The sequence below is a fragment of the Carassius carassius genome, chromosome 15 (genome assembly GCF_963082965.1).
Source record: "Carassius carassius chromosome 15, fCarCar2.1, whole genome shotgun sequence".
NCBI lineage: Eukaryota > Metazoa > Chordata > Actinopteri > Cypriniformes > Cyprinidae > Carassius > Carassius carassius.
The window spans coordinates 4,887,385-4,914,609 of record NC_081769.1 but is presented as its reverse complement, the minus strand read 5'-3'; the positions used below and the strand labels follow the sequence as shown (position 1 = coordinate 4,914,609).

The 27,225-nt window shown below is 36.0% G+C and overlaps 1 protein-coding gene across 2 annotated transcripts in view; it reads right to left on the bottom strand.

The window, feature by feature from the left end:
* Positions 1–5,336: 5,336 nt before the first annotated feature.
* Positions 5,337–27,225, bottom strand: part of LOC132158036 (E3 ubiquitin-protein ligase HACE1) — a 38,152-nt gene continuing 16,263 nt past the window's right edge. For both annotated transcript variants that reach the window (XM_059567281.1, XM_059567282.1), the window contains 17 exons: positions 25,338–25,434; positions 25,160–25,261; positions 24,960–25,066; positions 24,724–24,874; positions 23,389–23,696; positions 16,989–17,057; positions 16,597–16,684; positions 15,704–15,815; positions 15,518–15,615; positions 12,522–12,609; positions 11,748–11,897; positions 10,944–11,140; positions 9,500–9,631; positions 8,494–8,592; positions 8,123–8,193; positions 7,063–7,176; positions 5,337–6,851 (listed from right to left, as the gene is read on the bottom strand). In XM_059567281.1, coding sequence (XP_059423264.1) covers positions 6,749–6,851; positions 7,063–7,176; positions 8,123–8,193; positions 8,494–8,592; positions 9,500–9,631; positions 10,944–11,140; positions 11,748–11,897; positions 12,522–12,609; positions 15,518–15,615; positions 15,704–15,815; positions 16,597–16,684; positions 16,989–17,057; positions 23,389–23,696; positions 24,724–24,874; positions 24,960–25,066; positions 25,160–25,261; positions 25,338–25,434 — 2,086 coding nt within the window. In that variant the 3' untranslated portion in view covers positions 5,337–6,748. The remainder of the gene's footprint in view (positions 6,852–7,062; positions 7,177–8,122; positions 8,194–8,493; positions 8,593–9,499; positions 9,632–10,943; positions 11,141–11,747; positions 11,898–12,521; positions 12,610–15,517; positions 15,616–15,703; positions 15,816–16,596; positions 16,685–16,988; positions 17,058–23,388; positions 23,697–24,723; positions 24,875–24,959; positions 25,067–25,159; positions 25,262–25,337; positions 25,435–27,225) is intronic.

The following is a 27,225-nucleotide window of genomic DNA, read 5'->3' as shown; positions in this document are numbered from 1 at the left end:
TGTGTATATGTATATATGTATGTATGTATGTATGTATATATGTATATATGTATATATGTGTATATGTATATATGTATATATGTGTATATGTATATATGTATATATGTGTATATGTGTATATGTATATATGTATATATATATATATAGAAATGATGACTCAAATCTGTGAGATACCCAGGTATTAGATACAGTTAGTTAGGGATCAATCAGAGATTTAAATGAAGTGATGGAACAAATATGCACAATTCAGAGTGTCTCTAATTACCAAAAAAAAGTGAAAAGTGGTTCTCCACTTCTCTCATTTCTCATTTAAGGCAGAGATAATGGCCAGAGAGTGTCTGTCACCACATCAGGCACTGCAGCAATTTCACACATGATGCTTGACTCTCAGAAATATTTGCTGACCCCTTATCAGAATTGGCATGACCACTACTGCTTCTTCAATGGGAGATCTGTCAAAGAAGCAAAGAAGATCCTTCGCCGTGGCTCTGACAGGTTATCTGGTATTTGTCCCTACTGAAAACTGTCAGTATTTTGTAACCTAGTAAAGGGCACTTCCAGGCAGGTGTGTTGAAACCATGAAACTATTCCAACAAACACAGAAAAAGGCCTGACTGGTCAGCTTTAGCAGCACGGCAAATCTCCAAAATGTTCCATGAACAAAGTGAGGCCACTGAATGCAAAAATTGGTACCCTTGCTCCTGGGATGGGACTGACCTAGCTATGATATCTTTGAGCCGTGGTATTGCTACAATGAGAAGCCTACAATGTACTGTAAAGCATTGTGTTGTACAACATCTAGATTTGGAAAACTAATGTGACTGATATAAACGCTAAATGCTATATCCACTATCACTGTAACAAAGGATGATAGAGATTTGCATCATTTTTCACCATAATAATTAAAGATCCCCTCCAGACCTCAAGTATTATCTGTGAAACATCTATTCACCACAGACAAAATCTATATCAAGGACCTTTACAACAAATAAGACCCATGAATATACATCTGAATAAAAAGGGAAATTTACTGATGGAGTTTCTGTTGTTTTAAACTATTTCTAATCTTCAAGATAGACTCGCATGAGAAAAAAAAAAGTTTAGGAACCCTGACTTTCACTTATAATTTAATAAAAGGCCACAAGGACAAGGTGAGACTTAATAGCAATGTATTCCTCCCCAGGGGGAAATGTGCTGGCGAGCAATAATTAAAAGGAGGTTATATAATGGTGACAGACATAAATGATGTCATGTACAAGCACATGTGACCTTTTTTTTCAGAGAAGCCATCAGAACCTTTTTAACCTCTACAAAACCTCTTTACTATTAAACTTGTATTGTGTGGATGTATAGTTTTCTAAGACATGATTCCAGGGCTGAGAGTGTCTGTAAGGAGACAGAAAGGGGGTAGTGTTGAAGGAAACAATGATTTTTCATCTTCTCTTAGACAGCTTTATACACAAACATTACAGTTGACATCACTGGTATATGTTCCAAAGATGCAATCTGGTGTTGACAGGTAAATATAAATGGTTGTAAATATAAATGGCCCAGCAAATAAGCCAACAAAAGGACTGAATTGAAGAACAAGGGGTTAAAGTTCAGCCACTGCACTCTCCTACTCAGTGTACAAGGACATCAGAAAAGGAGAAATGTATGAATACACTCCACAAAGGAATTCTGATATTATAGATAAAATTGTTATGACCGCACAACAATCAACCATATTTTAGGGTTCTTCAGACAAACAGCTTTAAATTATGCCTTTGAGCATTATGCCAGGATATATATATATCCTGAATGCACTGTAAGTTGCTTTGGATAAAAGTGTCTGCTAAATGATCTGCTGATTATTGTATAATGTAAAATTGCATGTTGATAAATATTAGTCAATAAACATAGTATATTGTTTAAAGAGAATAAATAAATGTAGGTTATTTTGGGACAAAGGATAAAAGTATTGGTTCTTGCAGGTAATGTGAGTTAACACAAGATGCTTAATAACAGACGTTATTACACAAGAAAATGTTACTGACATGTTGCGTTGTTGGGATGGAGTTAGCATTCTTCTCATTCAGCAGCATTCATGGCTGCCATGTCATCAAGTGCCACCAAAGGCCCTCTGAATTTGAAGGATTCTTGGAAGGCAACCTTCATTTTTTGTAATTCTTTCAGCATATTTTGAAGGATGTATATCCTTAGTGTTCTCCAATCACCCACAATTCTTCAATTCTGTACAAATTCTAATTCAAGAGTAAGAATTGCACTAAGCACTGAGCTCGTCAAACATCATGAAATGCAAAAAAAACAAACACACAAAAAAAAACAAAATTGTTTCAGAGGTGAAAGCATATATATTTTCTATTGGTTTCAATAAATGTTATATAGCCTATGACATAAAACATTAAGAGATCAGACAAGGATGCACTAATTTTTCCAATTTTTATTTTTATTTTATATCTTGACAAAAGGCACAGAAACCTTTATAATGCAGCAATGTGGACCTTCGCTTCATTCATCCATTCAGTGCTTAGAAGGACTCTAGCACAGTAGCCTCAGAATGAATAGATATTCTGTTCGAGAAACACCATTTGTATCATGGGCTCTATAGCCAGTTCAACTGACTCACATGGTATTTGACTCATAACATTTTGTTGTCTTCGTTGTTTTGTTTAACGGTGGGTAAATGTGGGTAATCCAAACACAAAACCTGCCTGTCCGCCTGTGATTTTCAGTGTTGATACAGCAGATATTCCCACTTTAATGAGGTGCAGACCTTAATCAGGTCTTCTGTTATATATGATATGCAGGTAATAAAACGAGATCACCAGCATCCAATAGTCCTTTCCTAGAGAAGAAACAGAGTTTTCAGGCTTTGAACATGGTCTTCATATAAAATGTAGAATTTAAAGTATCAACATTGGAATGTCCAAAACGACCATAAATACTAAATCATGGAATGTCCATTTTACAATATTGGAAAAGCATGAGATTGAGTAAATGATGACTGTTCTTGTGTGAACTATTCCTTGAAATATACAGTCAGTCGCTGTAGAATTATTTAACATTGATCAGGCCTCACTGATTTTGATTGTGCAAGTTTACTTTTGACATTTAAAGTGCATGCATTTTATCAGTGTTGCATTATTTATTTTATATATGCTTTCACAAATAACCAGTCCACTGGGACTTTTAGTTCATAAGTGGTCTTGTATTTTGCCTTATATCTCTCACCTTGGTTGTTTTTTGTAAGGTGAAATCATCAGTGTGCAGCTTCAGGGTTTGTGTGATGCCTCCGAGAAATACAAATCTACCAGAACCACCCGCAGGATAATCAGATCTTATTAGACCAGAAGCAATCATAAATTGTGTCAAATCCTCAGTATGTCCTGATCAGATAATGATGAAAGTTTACAGAACACCAAATCTCCAACCCCCACACACTGCTTAATTTTTAGATTATGAAAACTCTTTTCCATGGTACCCAAGGAACCTTAAAGTCTCCCAGTAGAGCATTTGTAAATGGGAATTTCATCTATGGCAGGATGATTCAGCAGTTGATCACTGTACAATCACATGAGAATCAGAGTTTGACAGAGAAAGAGCTGGATAGATGAAGGTGTCTCAGTGTGGAGGGAAACCTTCTCCCTTCTTTCCAATTTCATGGACTGGAACTTCAGTTGAACTGGAACAGATTGTAATGGAATGGGATGCAAGAGTTAAAGCCATACATGTCACACAAGAGGGCATAAAGAGCCGAAAGTTTTATGGATAAGCACAATAGTATGAAAAGTACAATCTGTATCTGTTCCATGTCCATTGGGGCGCACAACGAATCGCACGCATATACAGTATATCTTTATGCATACTCTATTTTGTCGAGCTTATTCTATTTCCCCCTGCTTCTCTGACTCTTTCAATCTAGTTTTTGCTTGGCTGTCATGGTGACATATGTTTAGTTCGCATCTGTCCCAGCTTCGGGCGAGCCCCCATGCTGAGTCGCTCTAGCTCTGGATGCTGCGTTGCCATGGAGAGCAGCTTGCAATTACAATAGCACTGGTGTAGGGAGCAGGTGATATCAAAACTGCACTTTCGCCAACTGCCAAGGGCCTCTTGCACACTATGGTAATAGTGGACAGAAACTGATGTGTAGCACATTGTAAGGTGCTTGGTCATCTTCATGAGGAGATGCTGAGCTTCAGCAGAATAAAATGAAAGCTGGAATTGTGTTTTTGTAGATTTTTCAGGGAACTCAGTGAAAATGTAGTAACTAAAGAAAGCTGTTTATTTTAGATTTGTGGAATACCCACATCAATGCTATGGAGAGCAGCAGGGAGGATTATATTTGTAGGCAGAAACCCGAAAATGAGTTAACATTTTAGCACTTCCGGTCTGTCTCACAGTCCTGAAGTCATTGTGTTGTGATTTTCATTTACCCATTGTTTTTTTTCCCTTGGTAAATGCCTGAAATAAGGTCTGTGGTGAGTACAAGTTTAATAAATTGTCCGTTTTTGTTCTAACATAAAATACATAAGTAATACTCCTACTTGCTAACAAGTGGCTAAAATCAGGGACATTAAACATCATCACAGTGAACAGGTACTCATTAGCACTCAGTAGTACTCATTAGTACTAGTACAGGTCCACTCTCTTTTATATTAATTTCATTTTTTTACGATCAGTCTTGCAAACTACTCTAACTCAAATTTTGATGTAATGTTTTTTTTAAGATACTGAGTTGTCGGATGCTAAATGATGTTGAACTCATGTGACCATGGTGTAGTTGGTTTATAGCTTAAGTTTCTTACTTCTGCCGATTGTATTTAGACTTCAAAACTCATTTAAAGTTCATTTATTTACATTATCATGATGAACAAAACATGTAAGAATCATTAACATTTGTTTGTCACTCAACTTATTTTCTGCAGTATTCAAAAAAGCAATATGCTGCAATAAATATGCTTCATCACTGAAGCCCTCTACCACTCATACTCAAGAGATAGGGATTTGTTTAAACAATGCACTTTTAAGGGAAGGATTCTTCCTGTGATTTGAGTTACAGTCATGAACCATTAGAGAGGTGTGCTATTACTTTCTATCTTGAGATTCTTTAGACTTGAGCTGCAAGTAACCACCTAGCAACAAACTGCATAGCTACATGTTGGAAACTAAACATTTGCCACAACCTGGTGATGTAAGTTATCTTAAAAAAATAAAATTAAAAAAAAGATTTATAAAACACACACACACATCACATGTGTTCACAAAGTCTGACATGCACTTTTTAAACCTGCTAAAATGATTAAACACAAATTCAGCATCATAGCATCAGGTTCATTTTTAATAAAAAGCATACTTTAATATTTTGGATGCCCGTCTGTAATATCCAAAAGATTGTACAGAATACTTACAGTACAGTTATTACAAGTACAAAAACAAATTTAAATCCAAAATCATGATAAATCAGAATAAATAAATTTTATAAATATATCTTCATTTTCACTTTAACCACAACCAATAGTAAAGATATGACACATTCCTAAAATTATATCACTTCCCTTTCCAAAATCATTTCATGACATGTCCTTGTTTTACAAAAGGAAATTGTATGATTTGCTTGTGTGAATATTTGGCACACCTATAACATTATTTGATCATTTATACTGAATAACTTGGCGGCACATAAACAATTTAGACACCGGATATAACATGAAGAATTCCTGGACTTTGCTGACAACCTCATATATAACTAAATACATTTGAGTACATAAAAATATATATGACACGATAATCATGAGAGAGTAAAGAACTTTCTAGACCACTAACTGAAAGTGTGCCACAAGAGACCAATACAACAACGCAACAAAAAAAAAATTCAAACAAAACAAAAAAGACAACTGCTCAAAATAACCATTTTCAATAATGTGTTGACAGTTGAGAGCTGTGATAAAAGCTATAGATATTTCACTGTCTCACATGCATCCGCACACACATGCTGTTCAAGCATGGCGTGAGCTGAACAGCATCAGATAACTGAAATAATACAGCCTGGAGTACATGTAATAATGTAAAAGAAATCTGACTTTCGCATGTAACAGGCCATTTGGATTCAGTCATTGGCAAGTATGCAAGAGTGAACCTCAAGAAACCTGGAAGAGCATGCCTAGGTCATATTTCACCAAAAAACGTATATATTCAACCTATTTTTATGATGAAATTTATTAAAAAAAAAAAAAAAAAAGTCAAGTGTGTGTGTGTGTGTACATTATATATATGGATAAAAGTAAAATTGTAAAGGATTTGAATAAATTATAATACTAATACAAAAAAGTAGCATAAAATATAAAATAGTAATAGTACTGCATTTGTTGTAATACAGAAACATTCATATTAATACTACAAAAAAAAAAAAAAAAAAATATATATATATATAATAGTTTTGCATTTGGTGTGATACAGAAAAAATGAGTACTACAGCAATGAAAAACTAAAAAAAAACATCCTTATTTTGAATTCACGGTGAAATGTGACCTAAACATCTTTTTCACATGTATAAAACAGCCTCAGTGCCTGATGTATCATTAATTCATGTCATTATTCACCGATGTCCTTGTCATAAATTTCCTAGTGCCAAAAATAAACGAAATATAAAGGCTTTTGAATCGAAGTGTTGTAGAATCCCTGAACTGAGCCATGTGTGCGTTGTGTGTCCACAGAGCAGAATTCTCAGCAAACGCAGAAGCCGGCGTCACGCCATGGTGTATCCATAACTCCCACAATGCAGTGCAACCAGCAAACGATCACGCAGGACAGCCTTGCTGGGGTATTCTGGGAGTTTCAGCATGTTGATACTAGGAGAAGAGAGAGATCGGTAAGTGATGCTACACTGTGAGACTCAAACCGGTTTCATTACACACTTTTTTTCTATTTGTTAGTCTTTGTCACTCTTCCAATTCTTCATCATTATGTTTTAAAGCAGCTCTGTGTTTACAGCTCAGAAATAGGAGAAGAGCCACATTGCCCTCTAGTGTTTCTGAACAACACTATCCGTCTGTCTCTCACCATGTACTAGAGGTAGGCAGTAGGTTTGATGTGTAGGGCACAGCGGCAACAGTAAACTTCTGCAGACCGCTGCCGCCCATCAGAAAAGCAAATCCTCCATGAGGGACTCTTGAACTGTCAGAAGAAAACAGTAACGCTTAAAAGAAAGGCACTAATCCCATGTTTTTGGCACATATTAGACATAACAAATCATTTATTATATAACAGAAACACTGACACAGCATAAAACATGATCTAGGTCTAAATCAATCAAATGTCCGTATGTACCTCGTACCCGATTTAAAATGGCTATTCAGCTTCAGAAGTCTTGACCTTCTTAGCTATCTCTTAGCTACAATTAAAATCATTCAACAAAGCCATTTAATTATGTGCGTGTCATTCTTTTAAACAAATATATATATTTTTATATATATAGCATTTTTACATATTTTACCGAAATCATTTTGTATGTAAACTAAATTACATATAAACTAACCTATTACGAAATATGTAACATTCTTTAAACCAATAACTCTGTCTCTCCCATTTCTTCTCTCTCAATTATTTATGTAAAAAAAAATAAAGTTGCCTCTTATCAGGATAGTATGGAAGCCTGTTTCCACCGTAAAAAAAAAAAAATAATAATAATAATAATTTAAAAATTAAGTAATCGTGACATACACTTAAAAAATGTAACAATTAAGTAGCTTGTTTCTTGCAGTTCTGAACAAAATCCAAACTGAAGAAACAAACTTTAAATTGAATTGTGACGACTTTTTTTTTTTTTTCATCTCAATTGTGAGAGGGACATAAAAAGTCGAATCTCTTCTTTTGAATCTATTATTCAATGGCAGAAATGGGTTTTCAAAGGAAACGTCTTATTTTTCATGTTGCAGTTATATTTCCTTTCACTGGAACATTTTTAGAAAAAGAAGGAAAGGAGGAAAGGAATCTTTACATTTTTCAAACCCTATTTTGTACCTTACAAGTGTCATAAAATTATAAATGTTCAGTCACTTTCTGACAATATTTCTACAGCATGAAGTGCCAGAATACAGAACAAGGAAATTACTATGCGTACCTTCCTGTAACAAACTGTAAGAGGAGGACTCTTTCTTCTTGAGTGAGATTTTCAACCACTTCCCAAAACCACTGCAACAAAAACACACACAAGTCTCTAATCACAGCCTGGTAGATTCTTGTCAACTGGTATACATTTAGTTTAGTTCTATAGTTTTTAATCACCATGACTATAACTACACCGCAGCCATCAGGCAGTTTACTCTCTGCCAAGCTACTGTTGTTATCTCTGACTAGCTATAGTGGTCTCACCATTAATGTTATAATGTAAACCTCTTGACATCACTGTTTTTTATGTATATTTCAATGCATTTTCTTTTTTATGTATATTATCGGTCTCTATGAAACAGCATCATTGTTTTGTGTGTGCACCTGTATAACAGGCTCCTGCAGGTCATAGCCACTAGTGTACTCTGTGTTCTTCTTCCAGTCCATCACATCAATTTCAGGCATGCCTGACAACAGCAGTTCCTGCTCACAAAAAAAAACATAAAAACATACCATTCCATCAAACACACATTCTAAGATTCTGGTACATTTTTAATAGTTCTCCAAAAATGCATTTTTTGTCATCATTTACTCTCATGTTGTTACAAATACGCCACACCTGATGTCAAACCTGGTGCAAAGCATCTCACGGCACCGTGTTTTAAGTGGACAAGCAAAGAGGTAGTTTGTCAGCAAATAATTTCATGGCAAAACTACTGATCACAAAACCGTTACATCTTTAGAAGACTTAATTTATTCATTCATATCTGTTCTAGTCCCCATTCACTTATAATAATAATAATAATAATAAAAAAAAATGGTGTAAACCTTCTCTTTCATGGAAAGAACAACAACAATAAAATGATCTGATGATCAGTCATTGCATTTAAGGACTGAAATGGCATAGCATATCATTTTAGTCAATGAAAATAACATTTATCAGAAGATCACAAGATTTATCTTGTGAAACAATCCTTGTGAAAGCCTGAGCTTCTGAAAAATGAGTATACTGAAGTATTAACTATTGTTTTGTTCCTCTGTTGTCAATTCTTCATTCTTTTGATGTTAATTTTCTCTATTTCACTTGGTTCCAGTTTACTTGTGCATTCACTACATGACCTGTGCAAATGCAAGTTGTAGTATTTTGTTTATGTTGTGGATTCATTTTGTATAGACTGTGTATGAGTGAGCTTATTAACTTGCTCAGTTCTCTGGTGTTCAGGGCTTTCATTTTAATACTACAGCTGCTGTTGTTGTGTGTGTGTGTGTGTGTGTGTGTGTGTTTCTTCAGTGAGCACAGGAGAGAAAAATAGCGAAGAGAAACTCCATGAGAATATAAAGAGAGAGAAGCAGGAGTCTCATGCAGAGATGAGAGGAGGAATCTACTGACCAGCTCATATTCATCAAAGAGCTGGATGAGCGAGGGGGGGATGAAAGTGTGAAAGCCCTGCAGGAAGGCATTGATCTGCGGCTGAATCGCTCGGGTCATCCTGAGCTCCGTCACCAGCTGCACATACTCCTCCTGACACACACAGAAACATGACAAATCAGACAAAAATCCCACCATCATTCACTTTTTCACAATCATGGACACACTGCTTTGTTCTCGGCAGTCTGAGTGACTCAAATAAGGTGAAATATCCCTTATAATAATAAAAAAAAAGGTTCTTCATCTCATGCAAGTGTAAATGATAAAAAAAAAAAAAAATGGAGACACAACTACTAAGTTTTAATTGCTATGAATATTAGCCTTTTCGACTCAAAAAATAATATAGGCAATTGATCCATTTTACCCTGGTTTTCTGTACAGTTGATTCCAATAGTTTGATTTTAGCTAAAGTAAAAATGCAATACTCTAATGTGTACAAAATACTCAAAACTTTCAAAATTCGAGATTAGTATGATTTTTTAAAAATAGATATATATTACAATTTAAAATAACAATTTTCTATTTAAATATATTTTAAAATGTAACTTATTCCTGTGATCAAAGCTGAATTGTTAGCATCATTACACCAGTCTTCAGTGTCACATGATCCTTCAGAAATCTTTCTAACATGCTGATTTGCTGATCAGTGTACATTTATTATCAGGGGTGCACATAATTTTTTCAGCATGGTTCTCATAAGAGAACCTGGAGATTTGGTTTGGTCCTCACACTGCATATAGCGTGACCCATTAAATATAACTATAAAAAATTTATTAATAATAGTTATAATATTATTGCACTTTATTTTTTTTTTTTTTTAAATAAAATAATAGTAAATAAACTAAATAATAGTGTGTAATATTATTCAAAATAAAAGGCAGTCCTAGTATTAAATACAAGCAATAAATGAATAAAAGGGTTTTCATCATATTCAAACTTAAAACCAGCAGGCTTTTATTTTGGCGGGTTGCCGGCATGTAAGTATACGCACTTCCGGATTAAGCACCGCTGCTGATTAAAGAGCGTCAGTGGATGAATGTCACAGTTTTGCATTGTGCTTTGAAAACGGCATGGCATAGCTTAGATTTATACATTCCGGTTGAAAATAAAAAGTATATAGGGCAGTTTGTGATCTAAAATGGTAATTGTGTATTAACAGCTGTCAACCATGTCAAATGCAAATTGACGCAAATGCGCTGTCAGAACATAACGCATTTTTTATTTTGGTCGCGCATGCGGACCTGCGGACCACTTATGTGCACCGCTGTTTATTATCAATGTTGAAAACAGTCATGCCTTAAAATTCTGTCCCGGTAGACAGCTCACTAGGGTTTTAAGTTTATATAACCAAAACAGAGAACTGGAACATTAAAAAACCCTTACAGACCATCTTTATATATATTACCTTGTTGTCTTGGGTGACCTGAATGGCAGTTCCTCCTGGTTTGAGAGGGACCTCTTCCATAGTTCCAAAAACATCTGTTTCTACAGAGAAGGTGAGCTCAAGGCCAAGGTCACTGATGTCATTGTCCAGAATCCACTGCAGATTTTTAGCATACTCTGGGTCGATGGATGACACATCCTGATAGCTCACTGGGATGCCTGCAAAGATCCCACACAAACGCACTTTTACACATGATGCATGTCGCAGACACTCCGGTTAATGACTATGTTTATCAGAATATTGGTTTAATCGTGTTGTGGTAAATTGGTTCTATTGACATGATGTATATGGAACTTCCTGATATACTTCTGATTATTCTTGTGCTTGTAAACATGCTCAGAGAAAATAACAATTTTATGGACTTCACTTAGGGTGCTTTCACACTTGGGTCGATTTCCTGGTCTGAACCCGAGTTTGATTGCTCCCAAACACACTAGCACGCTAGCAAGCGAACCGTACCAGAGTTCACAGGAACAGTACCCCAGACTACCTCTTTGGTGGACTCGGGTAAGGTTCGTGGGTTCAGAAGACAGGGTTCACATCATCCAAATGAACTGAACTCTGATGTCAATGGAACCCAGGCACACACCAAAAGTGCTAGCATGAAAGCACTCTTAATTAACTATGTGTCTGTACAAGTTCCAATCTGTATGAATGCACGCAAAAAGAAGTATAACAAACAGATTCAATGTAAAAATGTGCTGATACAGAACTATTTACAAGTAAATTCTCTGATATAAACACTATGTGAGTGGAGTGGGTTACCTAGTATGTGCTTGTAAAAGGAGCGTGTGAAGTAGATGTTCACCAGCTGTCGATGATAGAGAGCCAGACTCAGGATTTGACCAGCAAATCGGAAGTAGTTCAGATGATCTGGGTTTACAGAAGAATTACTGTTGGGTTGAAACGTGGTACCTGTACAAGAATTTGAGAATTCAAAATCCAAGCATTGACATTCAAAAAAATAGAAAACTGTTAACACAGCACATTGTATCTGCGAAGAAAAAGGGATGTTGTCTATTTGTGCATAATGACAGAGAAAATGTTTTATCTAAAGGCATAGTCCCAGTAGCCAGTTTCAGTCATAAGCTTCATTTACATAGTCAAGAGTTCAGAGGCAACGTCTACATCTCTCAGCGGGAGGACGTTGATGGTCCATGCGACTCCCTGCCGAGCTCATGGCCCTGCAGAGCCTCAGCCGACATCAAGCTTCCCTTTGGCAGTGACCAATGTGATTCTTCACACACTAAAAAATTAAAAAGCCATTGTCTGGCTCAAATCTGATCCAATCTTTTCCTTCTGCAAGCACTAGGTCTCACAAGCCAAAAGCAGACTGGAGGCCTCTCCTGCACTTCTGTTTTTATAGAATGTATTTTTTCCCCATTAATTCTGTGCATATAATTTGTATTTTAATGGTACAGTCACATTAACTTTTGTTCAGTGACTTGAAATGACAGAACTGCATGTGGATTTCAAAATAGGTTCAAGTTGGTCACTCAGATTCACTACCCCGACTCGTATTGTAGATAAGATTTTTACCATCCGCTGATTGTGTAAACAGTGCATAGTCTGGGTTGATGATCTCATTGGACAGAATGTCAAACCACTCTCTGACCACCCCCTGACCCTGAAAAATGACAGAATAAAGTTATTAATGGCATAAATCCTACTCCATTATAGCAAAATCCAAGCAAACATACTTTAAAATCTGGTAAACTAGTTAATATATGCATAATATACAGCTACCTAATGTATTTTAAGCATCACTAGCTGCCTTCTAAGACACCTCATTTTGGTCAGACACTAGCCCAACTGAGGTTGGTTTAGTTTTTTTTTCTTTTTTTTTTTAAGGAATATTCTTACATTTGAATGAATAGTAGAGTTGTATTAAAAATTTATAATTTCATATAAATGTATATTGTGTATTAACCTTTAAAGACCTAGAACATTTTTGGGGCGCCTGACACACCTGCACTCTTCTTTGTTTTTCAGACCTATTCTAGCAGTCAGCATCAAGTGCCATATATCATTATAAACAGGAGGACTTACAGTTTAAGTTTAGCTAATTCAAAGTCTCAATTTTGTTTTGCAAGCAACAGTTGGGTGTTTTTTACTGGGTACTCAAACAGAAACTCCTAAAGTTTGGATATTTTTCTTTAGAAAGTTGTGTCTGAGTGTTTTACACTTCTATATAAAATTTTGTTTAGATATACCATTCCCCAAGCAAATTATAGCCATATATCACAATATTATTATCTGCGCTTTTAAGTAAAAAAACAGGCCTATTTCGTTAACTAACAATAGAGATGTGTCCAAAAACATTTTAATAAGTAAAGAAAATGCAAAGAGTGTTATTTGATTTTCAATCTGAGTATGAACTATAAACACAAACTATGCAGCATAGGCTATAGTAAAAACAATTGCACAAATTGTCTTCAACAATACAGTGCAAAAACAGTGCAAATGATTCACAAACTACACAAAATGAGTGAGAAATATTCAGAGTGCAACAGAAAAAAACAGTGCAAACTATCTTTTTGAACTATATATTTTGTATAATTATTTATTTATAATAGACATAATATAAATGAGAGATCCGTTGGCTATAATATGTGTCAGAATCGATTTTACCGGGACATCGCCTACTAGTGATGTGTCGTTCGTGAACGAATCGTTCTTTTTGAACGAATCTTTTAGGTGAACGAATCGTTCTCGTTCACGTAATCCACTGACTCGTACTTCTCGTTCAGTGAAGTTCCTCCCTCCACAGCAGTGCGGCGCTATAAGCAGCGCATGCGCAGCTCAGTGAACCGGGTAACAACCATTTCATCCTTTCAAAGAATTACTCAACCTCGAGCATTCAATAGCCTTCGAGTATGAGATGTGACAGAGTATGTGATTTGTTGAATGTAGTGAACGAATACGCCCTTAATGAACGAGTTTCATATGAGTCTGAACTAGATCTGGAGATCTTATCGTTCGTGAACGAAATGACTGAACTGGTACCCATGTCGTTCGTGAATGAGTTGAATGAGCTGATACATGTCGTTCGTGAATGAAATGACTGAACTGATACACATGTCGTTCGTGAAAGAGTTGAATGAGCTGATACATGTCGTTCGTGATTGAAATGACCTGGCACATAGCTTATCTCGTTCGTGAACGAAATGAATGGGAGTAAACAGGGTTAGTCTGCAATTTAGCATATCAATCTCGCAAAAATGCAAAGCGCAGTTAAGTACTGTACTGTGCACATACGCATATTTTGATATTTAGCAACTCCACGTTTAATCCCCGATTTATGAATGTGAATATATAATATTATAATATATAAACTGTCTGACCAAACAATTAAAATGCTAACTTAAAAACTTAATTAGACTTTATATATTGAATGTGATTATACACACATTTTAATAAAGCCAGATCAGTTTTTGTAACAAGTGAATACGTTTGTTGACTTAAGACATAACACATAATACACTCTTTTTTTGCCATCTGCTGGCTTATTTTGTGTAATACGAAGAAATGGTCACTGAATGAATCAGTGAACGATTCTGAACGAATCATTTTGGTGAACGAACTGAAAATGAACGAATCTCTAAAAAGAATCATAATTTCCACCACTATCGCCTACAGACCCAAGATATAAATTACAGTGCTTTATCAGATATGTACCGCTGTTTCATCCTTGGTTTTGATTTGTTTTATGTCAAAGTTCTCTGTCGTGTTTTTTTTGTGCTTTTTCAGAGAGTTTTCTCATGAAAATGTTTTAGTTTGTGTTTGTATCCATGCACTCGCGACATGCTTCACTTTCACTTTGTGTTCGTTCATATTTCAAAAGTAATATGTTAAGTAGTAGTTTAAAAGACTACTTATTTGTTGAATATGGTACAGTTTGAACCAATCTGGGCTTGGGGGTGGGACTACGCGTCAACAATCATTTCTGTTTGGCTCAGAGGAACGAAAGCATTGGTTTCTTCTGACGAATCAATGTTATCAAAATGTGATGACGTAATCACGTGCACTAAGGTGCCTCTGAATATCCAAATGAGTTAAATCGAAACGTGGAGAATCTCTGCTTTACATCACTTTTTAAAGCATTCAGATTGGATAAGCGGTTCAAAAGTTATTAAACATTAAAAAACAACAGGCTATATTGGTCTTTGAGGGTTAAAGGACCTCTGTATGCCAGATTTTAATAAAACATAATTCTCATAATTCTCAAGAACAGATGTAAACTTCTATATTGGTGAATAAGAGACTATGACAAACATGATTTTTGATCTATTATTTATCCCAAAAGCAAAAATAAAGTGTGTTCTAAAGATGAAATTTGTGTTCCAAAGATAAACAAAGGTTTTATGGGTTTGGAATGTTATGAGGGGGAGTAATTAATGGCATGATTTTTATGTTTGGGTGATCTATCCCTTTAACTGTGGTAAAAAATGCTCTCTTTTGGCTTATTGTTTCACATCATTTCTCTCTTCTGACAGGGTTACATGATTTACAAGATTTGAGATGTTCAAACTTACCATTCCCTCTTCACCGTGAAACCGCACTGCAATGCCTTGTTTGAGTTTCTCATTGGATGACTTGGACACAACCTCGCAGCTGCTTCGGAATATTGAGTCTGAAATACAATGATAAAAAATGAATGAAGGAGGTGAAGCCTGAAAGATGAAGGAACTTTTGAACAGATAATGAAGAAATTCTTCCACCTCTGTGAACAAGAAGAATATCATTTTCATTAACTGGCCGGTGCACCATATCCGAGTCTGGCTGTCCAGCCAGAAGATGCTCATAAAACCACTCACACCTGTCTTTAAATGGCTAAGGGAGAGAGGAAAACAAAGACATATTTAAAAAATGGCTACACTCACTTAACCCTGTTGCACATGAATACTTAGGCCAGAAACATATTACACACATGGATGCAAACACAGACCTGAATACTGAATACAGCCCCATGGATCTTTAACTTCAGTAAGTCAAACTAAATATTATATGAGCCATTGCCTTTTATGAGGTTTGCAATTTATATCATATTAGCAGGGGCACATTGATTTGTGTGATTTTCATCCAAATTGAGTTGATATATTTATAAACACATAATATATATTATTTAAATAAATAATGTCACTCACTAGATCCTATTTGTGACAATTAAGGTTATCTTTAACACTAAAATTGTATACGTAACTGTATTCATATATTAAAATCATTTAGCAGTGACATAATTTTAACTGAAAATACATTGAGAAGATAAGATATGGGACAACACCAGGATCACCATTTGAAGAAGAGAGATACAGATATTTGTTGTATTAAAATTATTTGAAATTCAAATGTACATGTAACGGTAATCTTTAGTTTATCAAACATACAGTATCTATACTTCTAATGCATTTAGATGAAACAGTATGAAGGCAGATATTTTATTCTTGAGAGTAACATGCATTAAATAGGCTCAAATAGGATTTCATCGTAACTCCAAAAGTATTTCAGGCCCTTTGGGAGCTGAGGAGCCTCGATGAAGTCCAAATCAGGGACATGATCTCATTAGCAAATTACATCAACTCCAAGAGTTATTTCAGTCTCTCATCATGCTTACCTGTCCTTTAATAATATGCATGAAGCGAGACATGAGTTCAGGACATTCCAGCAGGAAGTGGAAGTGGTTGAAGATTATTTTGGGATTCCTGAAAACAGTAAATGATTAATAGTGAGAAAGTGTTTTACAAGTACAGTATAGGCTAAACACACAACTAGCCCTAAACTTAAGGTTAAAAGAAAAGTTACCATGAAAATGAAATTGTATTATTTACCCATCCTCGTGTCATTCCAAACTCGTGGATGTTTAATCATTTTTAAAGAAATTTTGAATTGATTTTAATGCAGCCCTATCATAGTGCATCTAGAATTGGAGCAGCCAGAATTGGTGTGTAGTTAGTATATGAGAACGGACGCAAGCTTCAGTAGAGGAGTGAGATGCCCTTGACTTACCTTGTCACAAAACACTTGAGCACTTCATCATGTTTACAGACAAACTCGATGAATCGAGGGGATGTCATGCTAGATATCAGAGAAGAAAAAGAAAATGAAATAAGAGTGTGCAGGGCCTCAGACTTGATGATGAGAGTCTATAAATTATGCATTAATTAAAGAGAGATTTAATGGTGTAATAACATTATCATTAGAAAGGCAGTGAGGTCGGGGTGAAGAGACATTATGAACACTCACACCGAATGAGCTCATGAGTACACGTCTATTAAAACACTCATCTTGGTTCTCCTGTACTTCCCATGAACTTCACAGGGGTCACATTCCACACTTCTGTAGCTTTTAGCTCCACTTTTAAAGTTCACATGCTTTTATCCAAAGCGGCCTACAGTGCATTCAAGCTATTCATTTTGTCACCCTGTGTGTTCCCGCTGGGAATCAAACCCATGTCCTCAGCAACGCCAGCACCATGGTCGAGATCTCAAAAGTATGAAGATTTCTGAACAAGCTGTTCTCTGAAGTTTAGTTTCTAAAATCCTCTGTGTGAAGTGCAAAGAAACTTTGGTCACAATTTACTTGAAGTTCCAGTTCTCACTATTAACTATTATTATCTCAGTATTAAGACTTTTCCCTAAATAACCTCCTAATTACTACTTATTAATAGTTAGTAAGTATTGGGCAGGATTAAGATGTAGAACATGGTTATGCAGAATATGTGCTTTATAAGTGCTATTAAAAAGGAAATATAGTAGTAACATGCATGTGTAGGGTATCAGAGTGAATTAGACAATTTAAGATTCAATCAGATTGGTTTTGGAACAACCCAAAGAGCCAAATTCCACAAAGAGGCCCAGGACTACAAGACAACGTCATAAATCTGTCCACAATAGGGCTGCACGATGTGTCGTTTAAGCATCGATATCGCGATGTACGAATCCACGATAGTCATATCGCAGGATGTGCGATGTAGGCTGCCGTAGTTGATCCGTTATTCATTAACTGTATGGGCCAGAGAGAGCGCGCGCGCGAGAGAGAGAGAGGGCGAGAGAGAGAGAGAGAGAGAGAGAGAGAGAGAGAGAGAGAGAGAGAGAGAGAGAGAACGCGCGTGCGCTCGCGAGAGAGAGAGAGAGAGATAGCGCGAGAGAGAGACAGAGAGCAAGCCTCTGCCGCACGCTCAACGTCTTCAAACAACATGAGCGCTGTCTTGCTCTCTCTCCCTCGCGCATATTAATCAATTGACACGATGGTGTCGATGTTTAAATCAATTAAAATGAGAGTGTAAGTGTGCTCACCCCATTTTTGTTTATAAGAAAAAATTTGATTAGATTTCATATCGCAATATATATCGCAGAAAAATAAAATATCGCAATGTAATTTTTTCCCAATATCGTGCAGCCCTAGTCCACAATACCCTGGCGTCCTGGGTCTGAAGCACGTTCACCATCTAGCAGCTTTGAGCAGCTCACAGCATTAAAACAAAGAACACTTATTGATAGTTCCAACTCAGGAAGGAGTTTGTCAAATTTGGGGCAAGTAACCAAGATTAATGGTCAAAGAGAGGTACAGCATGACCATCAAATGTTAATCCATGATAGAATGGTGGTTTTCCCCACCCAGGACAAGAACCAGACTGAGATTCCTTATGAAACATTTTAGTCTCTTTGTTCCTCACAGAACAAATTCTCGCGTTCACAAAGAACTGCACAGAAACTGCCTTTACATGTATATATGCACCTAAATTATGTTAAAAGGACTTATGAGCTACTAATCATTTCTATGCATTTCTACTGCATATTATTTATGTAACCCACACATTTGACTATCATGTCCTAATAACTTATTGTGTATGTATTTTGAATAACTACTGAATAGGTTATAGGTTTATATTCATGTTGGGTATGTATGAGTTTGAATTTTCATGCTTTAAATGTTTCTATCCATCAGTACTTTGTAAAATGTATTATATTCTTGTTATAGAAATCATGCCCAAATTATATTCTGCAAGAGCGAGACAAAAAAAACCGACCCATGTGACTGATAAGATAACATGCTGATAAATGTATTGGGAGGAGAAACATAGCAACACCCCGAGAAAAGACTATGAATATTTGGTCAAGACACCATTTGGGATGTGTCCAACAGCCCCGTTTATAAACTCAGGACACCATCAAATTATGCTTTTAGTCATCGCTTTTTGCATTCGTTTTTTTTTTGTAATGCTTGTTTTGCCCGTGAATTCTTCAAGCACCGTTCCAGCATGCTCTGGCTTGCATATCCACAGTTCCTCTAAAATTATGAAGAGAAATGCCTAGGTGCATAAGTTTACGTCATGTACTTTCTTTCCCTTTCACTAAATATCCAAAAAATTAAAATAAAAAAATAAATAAAAAATATTCAAATTTTGAATATTCGTCGAATTTAAAATAAAAGTCCACATTCGAATGCAAAAACGTTGGTGGTGCACGAGATGTGATGACGATGTAGCTAAGAGTCATTGTTAACACTGTCTTTGTTAACCTATCCAGTTGAAGCCACTAGGATGCTGTGCTGCTACGCTGTTAATTACAAATATTGTGGGAAAAGAGAACATCAATGCAGAGAAGATCTTGTTTACGTCAAAACTGAAACCAAGTCATTCACACAGAACGCATATTTTGCACATTTTCTAGAGGGACATCTATCACAGTTGCACCCGCGTCTCACACAAAAGAGCCGCATGTTTAGAAAGCCATGTAAAATTAATGCAAGTTCAACTTTGAAAAAACATATCTCAAGACTTTATAGCAGGTTGTTTCCCCATCCCACTACAATGCGTGTTTTTAAATGAAAAATGTACTCTGTGTAGGGATGTAACGATTAACTGCGAGCAAGTTGAAAATCGATTCAATATGTGATGATTGAAATCAGTTGAGATGCAAAACAAATCGCAATTCAATTAGGGGTAGTAGGAGTTAATGTAAGGGATAATTGTGCGTTCGGCTGAGTCATGTAATTTCACTTTAGCTTAGAATAATTTTATGACGCAAGATTAATGTAAACAGTCCACTGTGAACACCTTTGAAATTAGCTTCAACCTTTTCAAATTTTATGAATGATTATTTTAGGTTCAAGTGTGTGTAAGGATTTGGAAACAAGCTGAGTACAGGTGTTACATCTGCAGTGCAATCTGCTGTTCAAAACTAAGCTCAAAATCGATTCAAGTAAGAACAGTGATGCATTCGGAAAATCTCAGAGTCATGCATCTATTTATTTTCCCAGCCCTAGCCATGACACGAAGCGGAGTCGGCCAGGAGTCAATTTTTCCACTTATACTACAGTTACCACACCTCAAGACATCGATCAGCAGATATATTTAAAGGGATTCGTCTGGTTTTTGTACTTAAATCGCTATTGTGAGTAGGATTATTTCTTCCACATCTCTTTCAATGCCTCTTTTGCTAGTTCCAAAACGTCATTTTAAAGCATTTCTATTCTATTTCTATTTAAAGCATTTCTGAGCCATTGATAGCATTCTAATGCAGTTATTAATGAAGTTATTAGAAAGACAGCGAGAGAAACAGAGAAACACAGAGAGAGAGAGAGAGAGAGAGAGAGAGAGAGAGAGAGCTTGTGTGAATAAGGTTTACTTACCTCTTTGCATCTCTAAACAGTCTCCTTGCTAGTAAGAAATGTCATGTGTGGCCTTTAAGTTGCTACACTATATAGGCTGACTGATAAAATCGCCAGGGCAGCGCTGACAACACCTTTTGTGCAAACTGCATGAGCGTTATTACTGTTAACTATGCGAAGTTATATGGAATTGTAATGCGGTCAGAGAGAGCTGCCTGGAACTACATTCGACGTGCGTTTCCCAGAAAATAATTGCACACCTCAGAATGTTAGTCAGCCAATCAGATTCAAGCCTTCAATGGCCCCGTAGGAAATAAATGAATGTATGTCTGAGGGCATGCATATGCATATTAAAGTTCATAACTGCAGCACTGCTTTGTTTACAGTGGAAACCAAGGAAACGCTTTAAGCGCCTCCTGCTGGCAGAAAGTGAATCTGCATCTCAAGCAGATATTTTGTATGTATACTATTACAAAAATGAAGTCAAACAAATTATACAATGAAATTATACAATCTAATTTAGATTAAAAACTGCTCATGTTGCATGTATGCAGCATCTTTGTTTGGATCATGATTAAAATGATGTGTTCGCCTCTAATGTTAAATGCAAAGAGCACACAAAGCCTTATTTTGTTTATATGAAGAGATTTTGTGTTATTTTTGTGTTATTAGGGGTGGTGTTAGCGCAGTGGATAAGACGCATGCCTGTGGTGTGGGAGACCCGGGTTTGAATCCACTGTGAACCGCCAGTGTGTCCCTGAGCAAGACACTTAACCCCTAGTTGCTCCAGAGGCGTGCGACCTCTGACATATATAGCAATTGTAAGTCGCTTTGGATAAAAGCGTCAGCTAAACGAATAAATGTAAATGTAAATTTATTTGCCTTGGAGCTTGTTTTAAACTTTCAATTTAGTTTTGTTATTAACATTTAAATTCTATTTAAATTTGATTATTTAGCAGATGCTTTTTTATCCAAAGCGACTTACAAATGAGGACAATAGAAGCAATCAAAATACACAAAAAAAGCAAAATTATGCTTAAAAAGTAAAAAGTAATAAAAAGTGCTATATTAATATAGCGTTATATTTCATTTTCACAAAGAAATGTGCAGCATTTTGTCCAAGCAGGAATAAACGGACAAATTTAATTTATAATTTGACTAATCTCATTTTGTAAAAAAAATATATATATAATAAAAAAATTGTTGAATCGCGAAATCAAAACCGTAAATCGAATTGCGAGTTGATTGAATCGTTACATCTCTAACTCTGTGTGATTGGCTTTAGGCCCTTTGTATTAAAATATGCATACATACATGATGCTGTTTTGTTTATAGTTGTTTAATCAACTTAATTATAATTGGTTTATAAACATTATTTTAAACATTATGCAACTTTTCCACATATAGTCATGCTATCTTTCACTTTTAATAAACTAGGGCTGTGTATTGCCAAGAATCTGGCGATACGATACGTATCACGATACAGGGGTTGCAATACGATATATTGCGATACTGTAAGCAAGAAAAAATATGTGGATTCTTATTTTAGGAATAGAATATATTGTAAGGAAAGCTGTCATATTAAGAACACCACTATATGCAAACCTTAGCAATAAATAGATAAAAATAGTTTAACCAGAACACAGTGGGATCTGCATTTGTAATAATCAGTCCCTGTAACATTCAACATTATTGAACCACTTTTTGTGCAGTACGAGTAAAGGGGGAAAAATTAAAGTGCTTGCAGGATCCCTTAATAAAATAAAACAATATAAAAACAATAAAGGCATAATCTGAAAAACCAAGCCTTGTGCATTATAAAGTATAATATTCTGAATATATTACAGTTGGTTTGATACCTTTATATCAAATGGTATTGTCGTTTAATGCATTAATATTAATGCATACATTAAAAGTTGTAAAATTATTCTAAAACACATAAAATGGTAATTCAAAAACTTGAACCTGAGCAATAACAGGGATGTTTTTTCTGAACATTTTAATATTGGTTTATATTATAATGTCACGTAGTTAAATTGTTTAATTAATTTAAAATGTTATTATATTTTTATTTTATTTTTTTCTAGAAATTAAGCCTTGTGCAACTTAAAGGGCATATATTTATGACTATCTGAGTTAGTTTGGGCTCAAAACATAACAGCCACAAAGAGTTTAACTGGCAAAAAGGTCAAACGTCATACTAACTTTGCCACCGCCGCTGAAAACCGCGACGCAAGCAATGCACCAATTGCACAAAACGCCCACAAAATTAGAGATGCTGCAGTTATACAGGTCAAAGCGTTACAATCAGCGGGGTGGCCTTCCCGCCTATAGTTTTTCCACACGTGAGCCTCTTCACACTGGTCGCAGCAAGCAGAGGAACCGAGGTGACGACAGAGCCCCAGTCCCATGGTGGACGTTACCACAAAAGCCTAAATGACAGAACACTTCAGCTTTCTTTTCTTTTCAGCTTTCTTTTCTAAATAAAAATTATCCATTTTCAATTTAATCAAAAAATGATTGAATGTAAATTCAAATATAATATAATTTTTTTTAATAATTATAAAAAATATGAATGTAGTTTTTCAGCCATTTTGACAGCCCTACAGTTCGTTCAATGAATCACTGGCTGACTCAGTGATCAGACATAAAAAAGTGATTGTGCAAATTCCCTACAAAATCGAGCTAAATTGACCTGTTTCCCTTACACATTAATAAGCAACTAGTTAATAGTAAGAACTGGTCCCTATACTGAAGTGTTACCGAAATGTTTAAGTTTGTGGTCAGTCGTTACCCATGTGGCATCTGACAGGAACAGCACATGTAGAAGGCCTGGATCACAGCGCTCAGGCGATTGGCTATCATAGAGATGACATCCTGACCATCGGCGTAGCCCTCCGGCGTCTTCATCACGGACTTGGCATCCAGCAACAGAGGGGGATTTTCGCTGGAAACAGAAGGGTCGACCTCCTGCTTTTTCAAGAAGAGTGATGCAATGTCGTTTCCTGAGGATGAGGTTGTTGCGTCTGTGCTCTCTTTATCCAGCTCGGTGGAGATGAGGACCAGCCATTCATCAAGAGAGTGCCACAACAGCTCCAGAGGCTAGACAGCAACACAAAAGCACATCACTTCAACACAGATGTGCTGTTCAAGACCAGAGCAGGCTCTGCTTTGTGAGACGGCTTTGGAATTTCCAATTGCGAGAGACTATTCCATTCTACAGCAGCCTGTTTGCTCATCTGTGCAGTGTTTGACACTAAGGTGATGTGATGTATTGATATTTAGAAATACACTCTCTAGTCTATGACATTGTAAATATCTGTCTTATTGGACTTATTTGAATCCTTGTCTCATGACTTGATTGATGTGCAAATCAATTATTATAGTCTCATGAATGTTTAGTAAACACAGACGTTGTTTCAACTAAGAGCATTTTTGGCATTTCGGAAAGTAAACTCTTTTTCGCAATGCAAGTTAAATAAAACACTTTTCACAGTCTCATTAGTTACTGTGTTTAACTGCATTTGGAAATAACATTTCTGCCCAATTTCAAACAATAGGTAGCTTTTTGTATGCATGTATGTTTTTCTTTTCATTTTGTTCCATAATGTTAAGGAATTAAAGTTTTAATTTATGTAAAATAAAATAATAAAAAAGACTCACCAAAAATGTTAACTTTTATTTATTTTTAAAAGCATCTTATATCCTTGCAAACAAACCTTTGATAATGCTTTTTTAGTGGCACAATATTTCCATTATAGACCACCATAGAGACCATCATAAATCATAATTATAAATGATATGTTTAAAGTTCATATTTTTTATGACGGATTTTCTGATTTTAATATTGAGTGTAATTTCTTGGTCTGGGACAAAAATAAATCAATTAAATCTATATATAATATACATTTGAAAAGTTTTTAATATCACTATCATTAAACACAAATAATAATGCTAAGATATGGTAGGTTTAATAATGAACCATGGAACATGGACCATCATTTTCTGCACATCTGTGTTTTAAGCTTTCAGTCTATGGTGCTCGATCTGTCACTTGTCCATTGATCAAATGTATGCTACAAGAATCAAACATTGACAAAGATTCGTTGGCAATGCAATCCCCACTGACCTTAAAAACCTGGTTACGTGGTGTCTTGTTTCCGTTGTAAACCATGTCATTCCCGTTATTTGGGGAGGACGGCCCAAGACAGAACACATGACAGAAGATCCGGACAATTCGGAGCAGACTCTTTGTTTGGACCTCAAAGTTACTGGACAAACTAATAGAAACAGAATGAGAAATAGATTTGTGTAAAGTTCTACATAATACAATTTCTCAAGAAAGATGGATATCATGAGACGCACCTAAGCAGTTTATGTCCGTTTGTGGTGGCCACCTCAGCCAAGCTGGTCAACATCCTTTGGTAGCTGGAGTCACTCTGCTGTGAAACATATTCTAGAACCTGCCTTAGCTTAAAAACAAATAATAATAATATTCAACATGTAAAAAGACACTTATGTACATAAACTCATCAAAAAACATATATAAGAAAAAGAGGTCGTACCATGTTCTCTTTAATGTCATCATTCTGGGTCATCTGTATCAGTGTCTGAAACAGTCTGCTATGGTGCTGGATCAGAATTTCACATGTTTCACCATAACCTCCCTAAAAGTAGTTATACATGAGCTTTAGTATTCTGCATACTGAGTGAGTGAATAGAACATAGGTGTGCTGCATTCACCTGCACACACAGGTCAAGCGGTGTAACCCCATTTTTGTCTGGCAAATACTTGGCACCCCTAAGGAGCAGTATCTGTGCGGTGTCCCTCTGACCATGACTGCAATACAATGATAAAAGCTTGTAAATTGCATGCATATTAATATCTTCCATCCATGTGTGAACAAGTTTAGATCCCACTTCTGTCCTGGATCAAGTTCAAGCCCCAGGGCCCTATCATACACATGGCGCAATACAACGCAAGGCGCAGCGCAAGTGTGTTTGCTAGTTTCAGTCCGGTGCCATTCACATTTTCCCGTCCAGCGCCACGTCGTTTAATTAGCAAAAGCATGTGCGCTCATTTGTGCGCCCATGGGCGTGCTGGTCTAAAAAGGAGGTGTGTTCAGGCACATTGCTATTTTAAGGAGCTGAAAATAGACTGCGCTGTAGACCAACTCAAACCTGGTCTAAAGTCTAATGTCAATGGCGCATTATTTTTGTTATTTAAAGAGTGCTGGTAGAAAATTCCCCTATGGGCGTGTCCACAGTGTGCGTTGACTTTGCTTATTACATACAGGGATGCGCATCACACAAACATGTCAAATATTAAAAACAAAAGGATACAGTGTAAAAGAATATTATTTTGTAGGCTACATAAATATAAAAATGTAATGATGGATAGTCATTGCTTGTATTAGAATTAAGCTACCTATCTGCAATTCAGCCTATTACTACTTATAATGATGAATGAACCTCGGGAAGCTGTGGTGGATTCCTGCTTGTCCAGTAGATGATCTGCTCGTGCGCTTTAACTTCGCGCACAAACAGACAACCCATTCCAGAAATGCGCCCCGGCACACGGACCATTTTTCCGTCGTTAAAATAGCAAAAGTGGATTTGTACACCCCTGAGTGCACCTGAGCCGTGCGCTTTACACTTTGCATTTAGATCGTTAAAATAGGGCCCCCAGTTTGAGGTCCTTTCCCAATCCCTTCTGTTGCTTCCCACTTCTTTCCACCATTATATTAAGGCAAAAGTGCTCAACTAAAATGATTTGGATGCAGCACACATCTTGCATTCATAGACCAATATTACTGAAAGACCATACAATCTTCAGCAACAGTGACATTAAAAAACGTATTAGGTTTAATATTAAGAAATGTGCATTGTGCACAAGTGGTACTTCAAATAAAGTTTCATTATAATTGCTATATCTTTATGTCTTGAGCGATATATCACAACATTTTTTAACTGGGGTAGTTCTGTCTTATTTTAATCTATGGGCACTCCTAGTTTCTGCCAATTGAAACAAGTCACTAAAACAATAATCATTTATTTTCAAGATTCCAGAAGTTGTGAGAGGTTTTATTATTATTTTTTTCCTCTCTCAGTGATCACACTTTTATAAAAAAATTAATTGACATGACTTTTCTAGCTATTCTAGTCATCCGGAACAAATGTGTATGGTTGATTTACAACACATGAGCATCACAAAAATTGGTATAGAATTAGAAGAGTCACAACAGGCCTAGATTCCATGTTTTGAAAGCCTTTCAAGCGTATGTTTAATTACTCTTTAATTATCTGTTGTGAGGCATGTTAGTGTTGATCACATCATCATCAGTCTTGAGTGCACTGATATCAGCGGCAAAATGTAATCAAAACAAGAGACGGATGGAGTGCTGTTGCTCAGCAACCGAGCTCATGTGAGTGTATCCAAAGCTGCACACTCAGAATACAGACAGTGGCACATCTTCATCAGACTGCATTCTTATCAGCCTGTCCTTGCAGCAAAGAAACTTGAATTATTTTATTCCCATCAAACTCCAAAGAAAGCTGTGTTTTAAAAGGTTATACACTAAAAAATAAATAAATAAATATCTGTACAAACCCCTGATTATCCTAATTATGT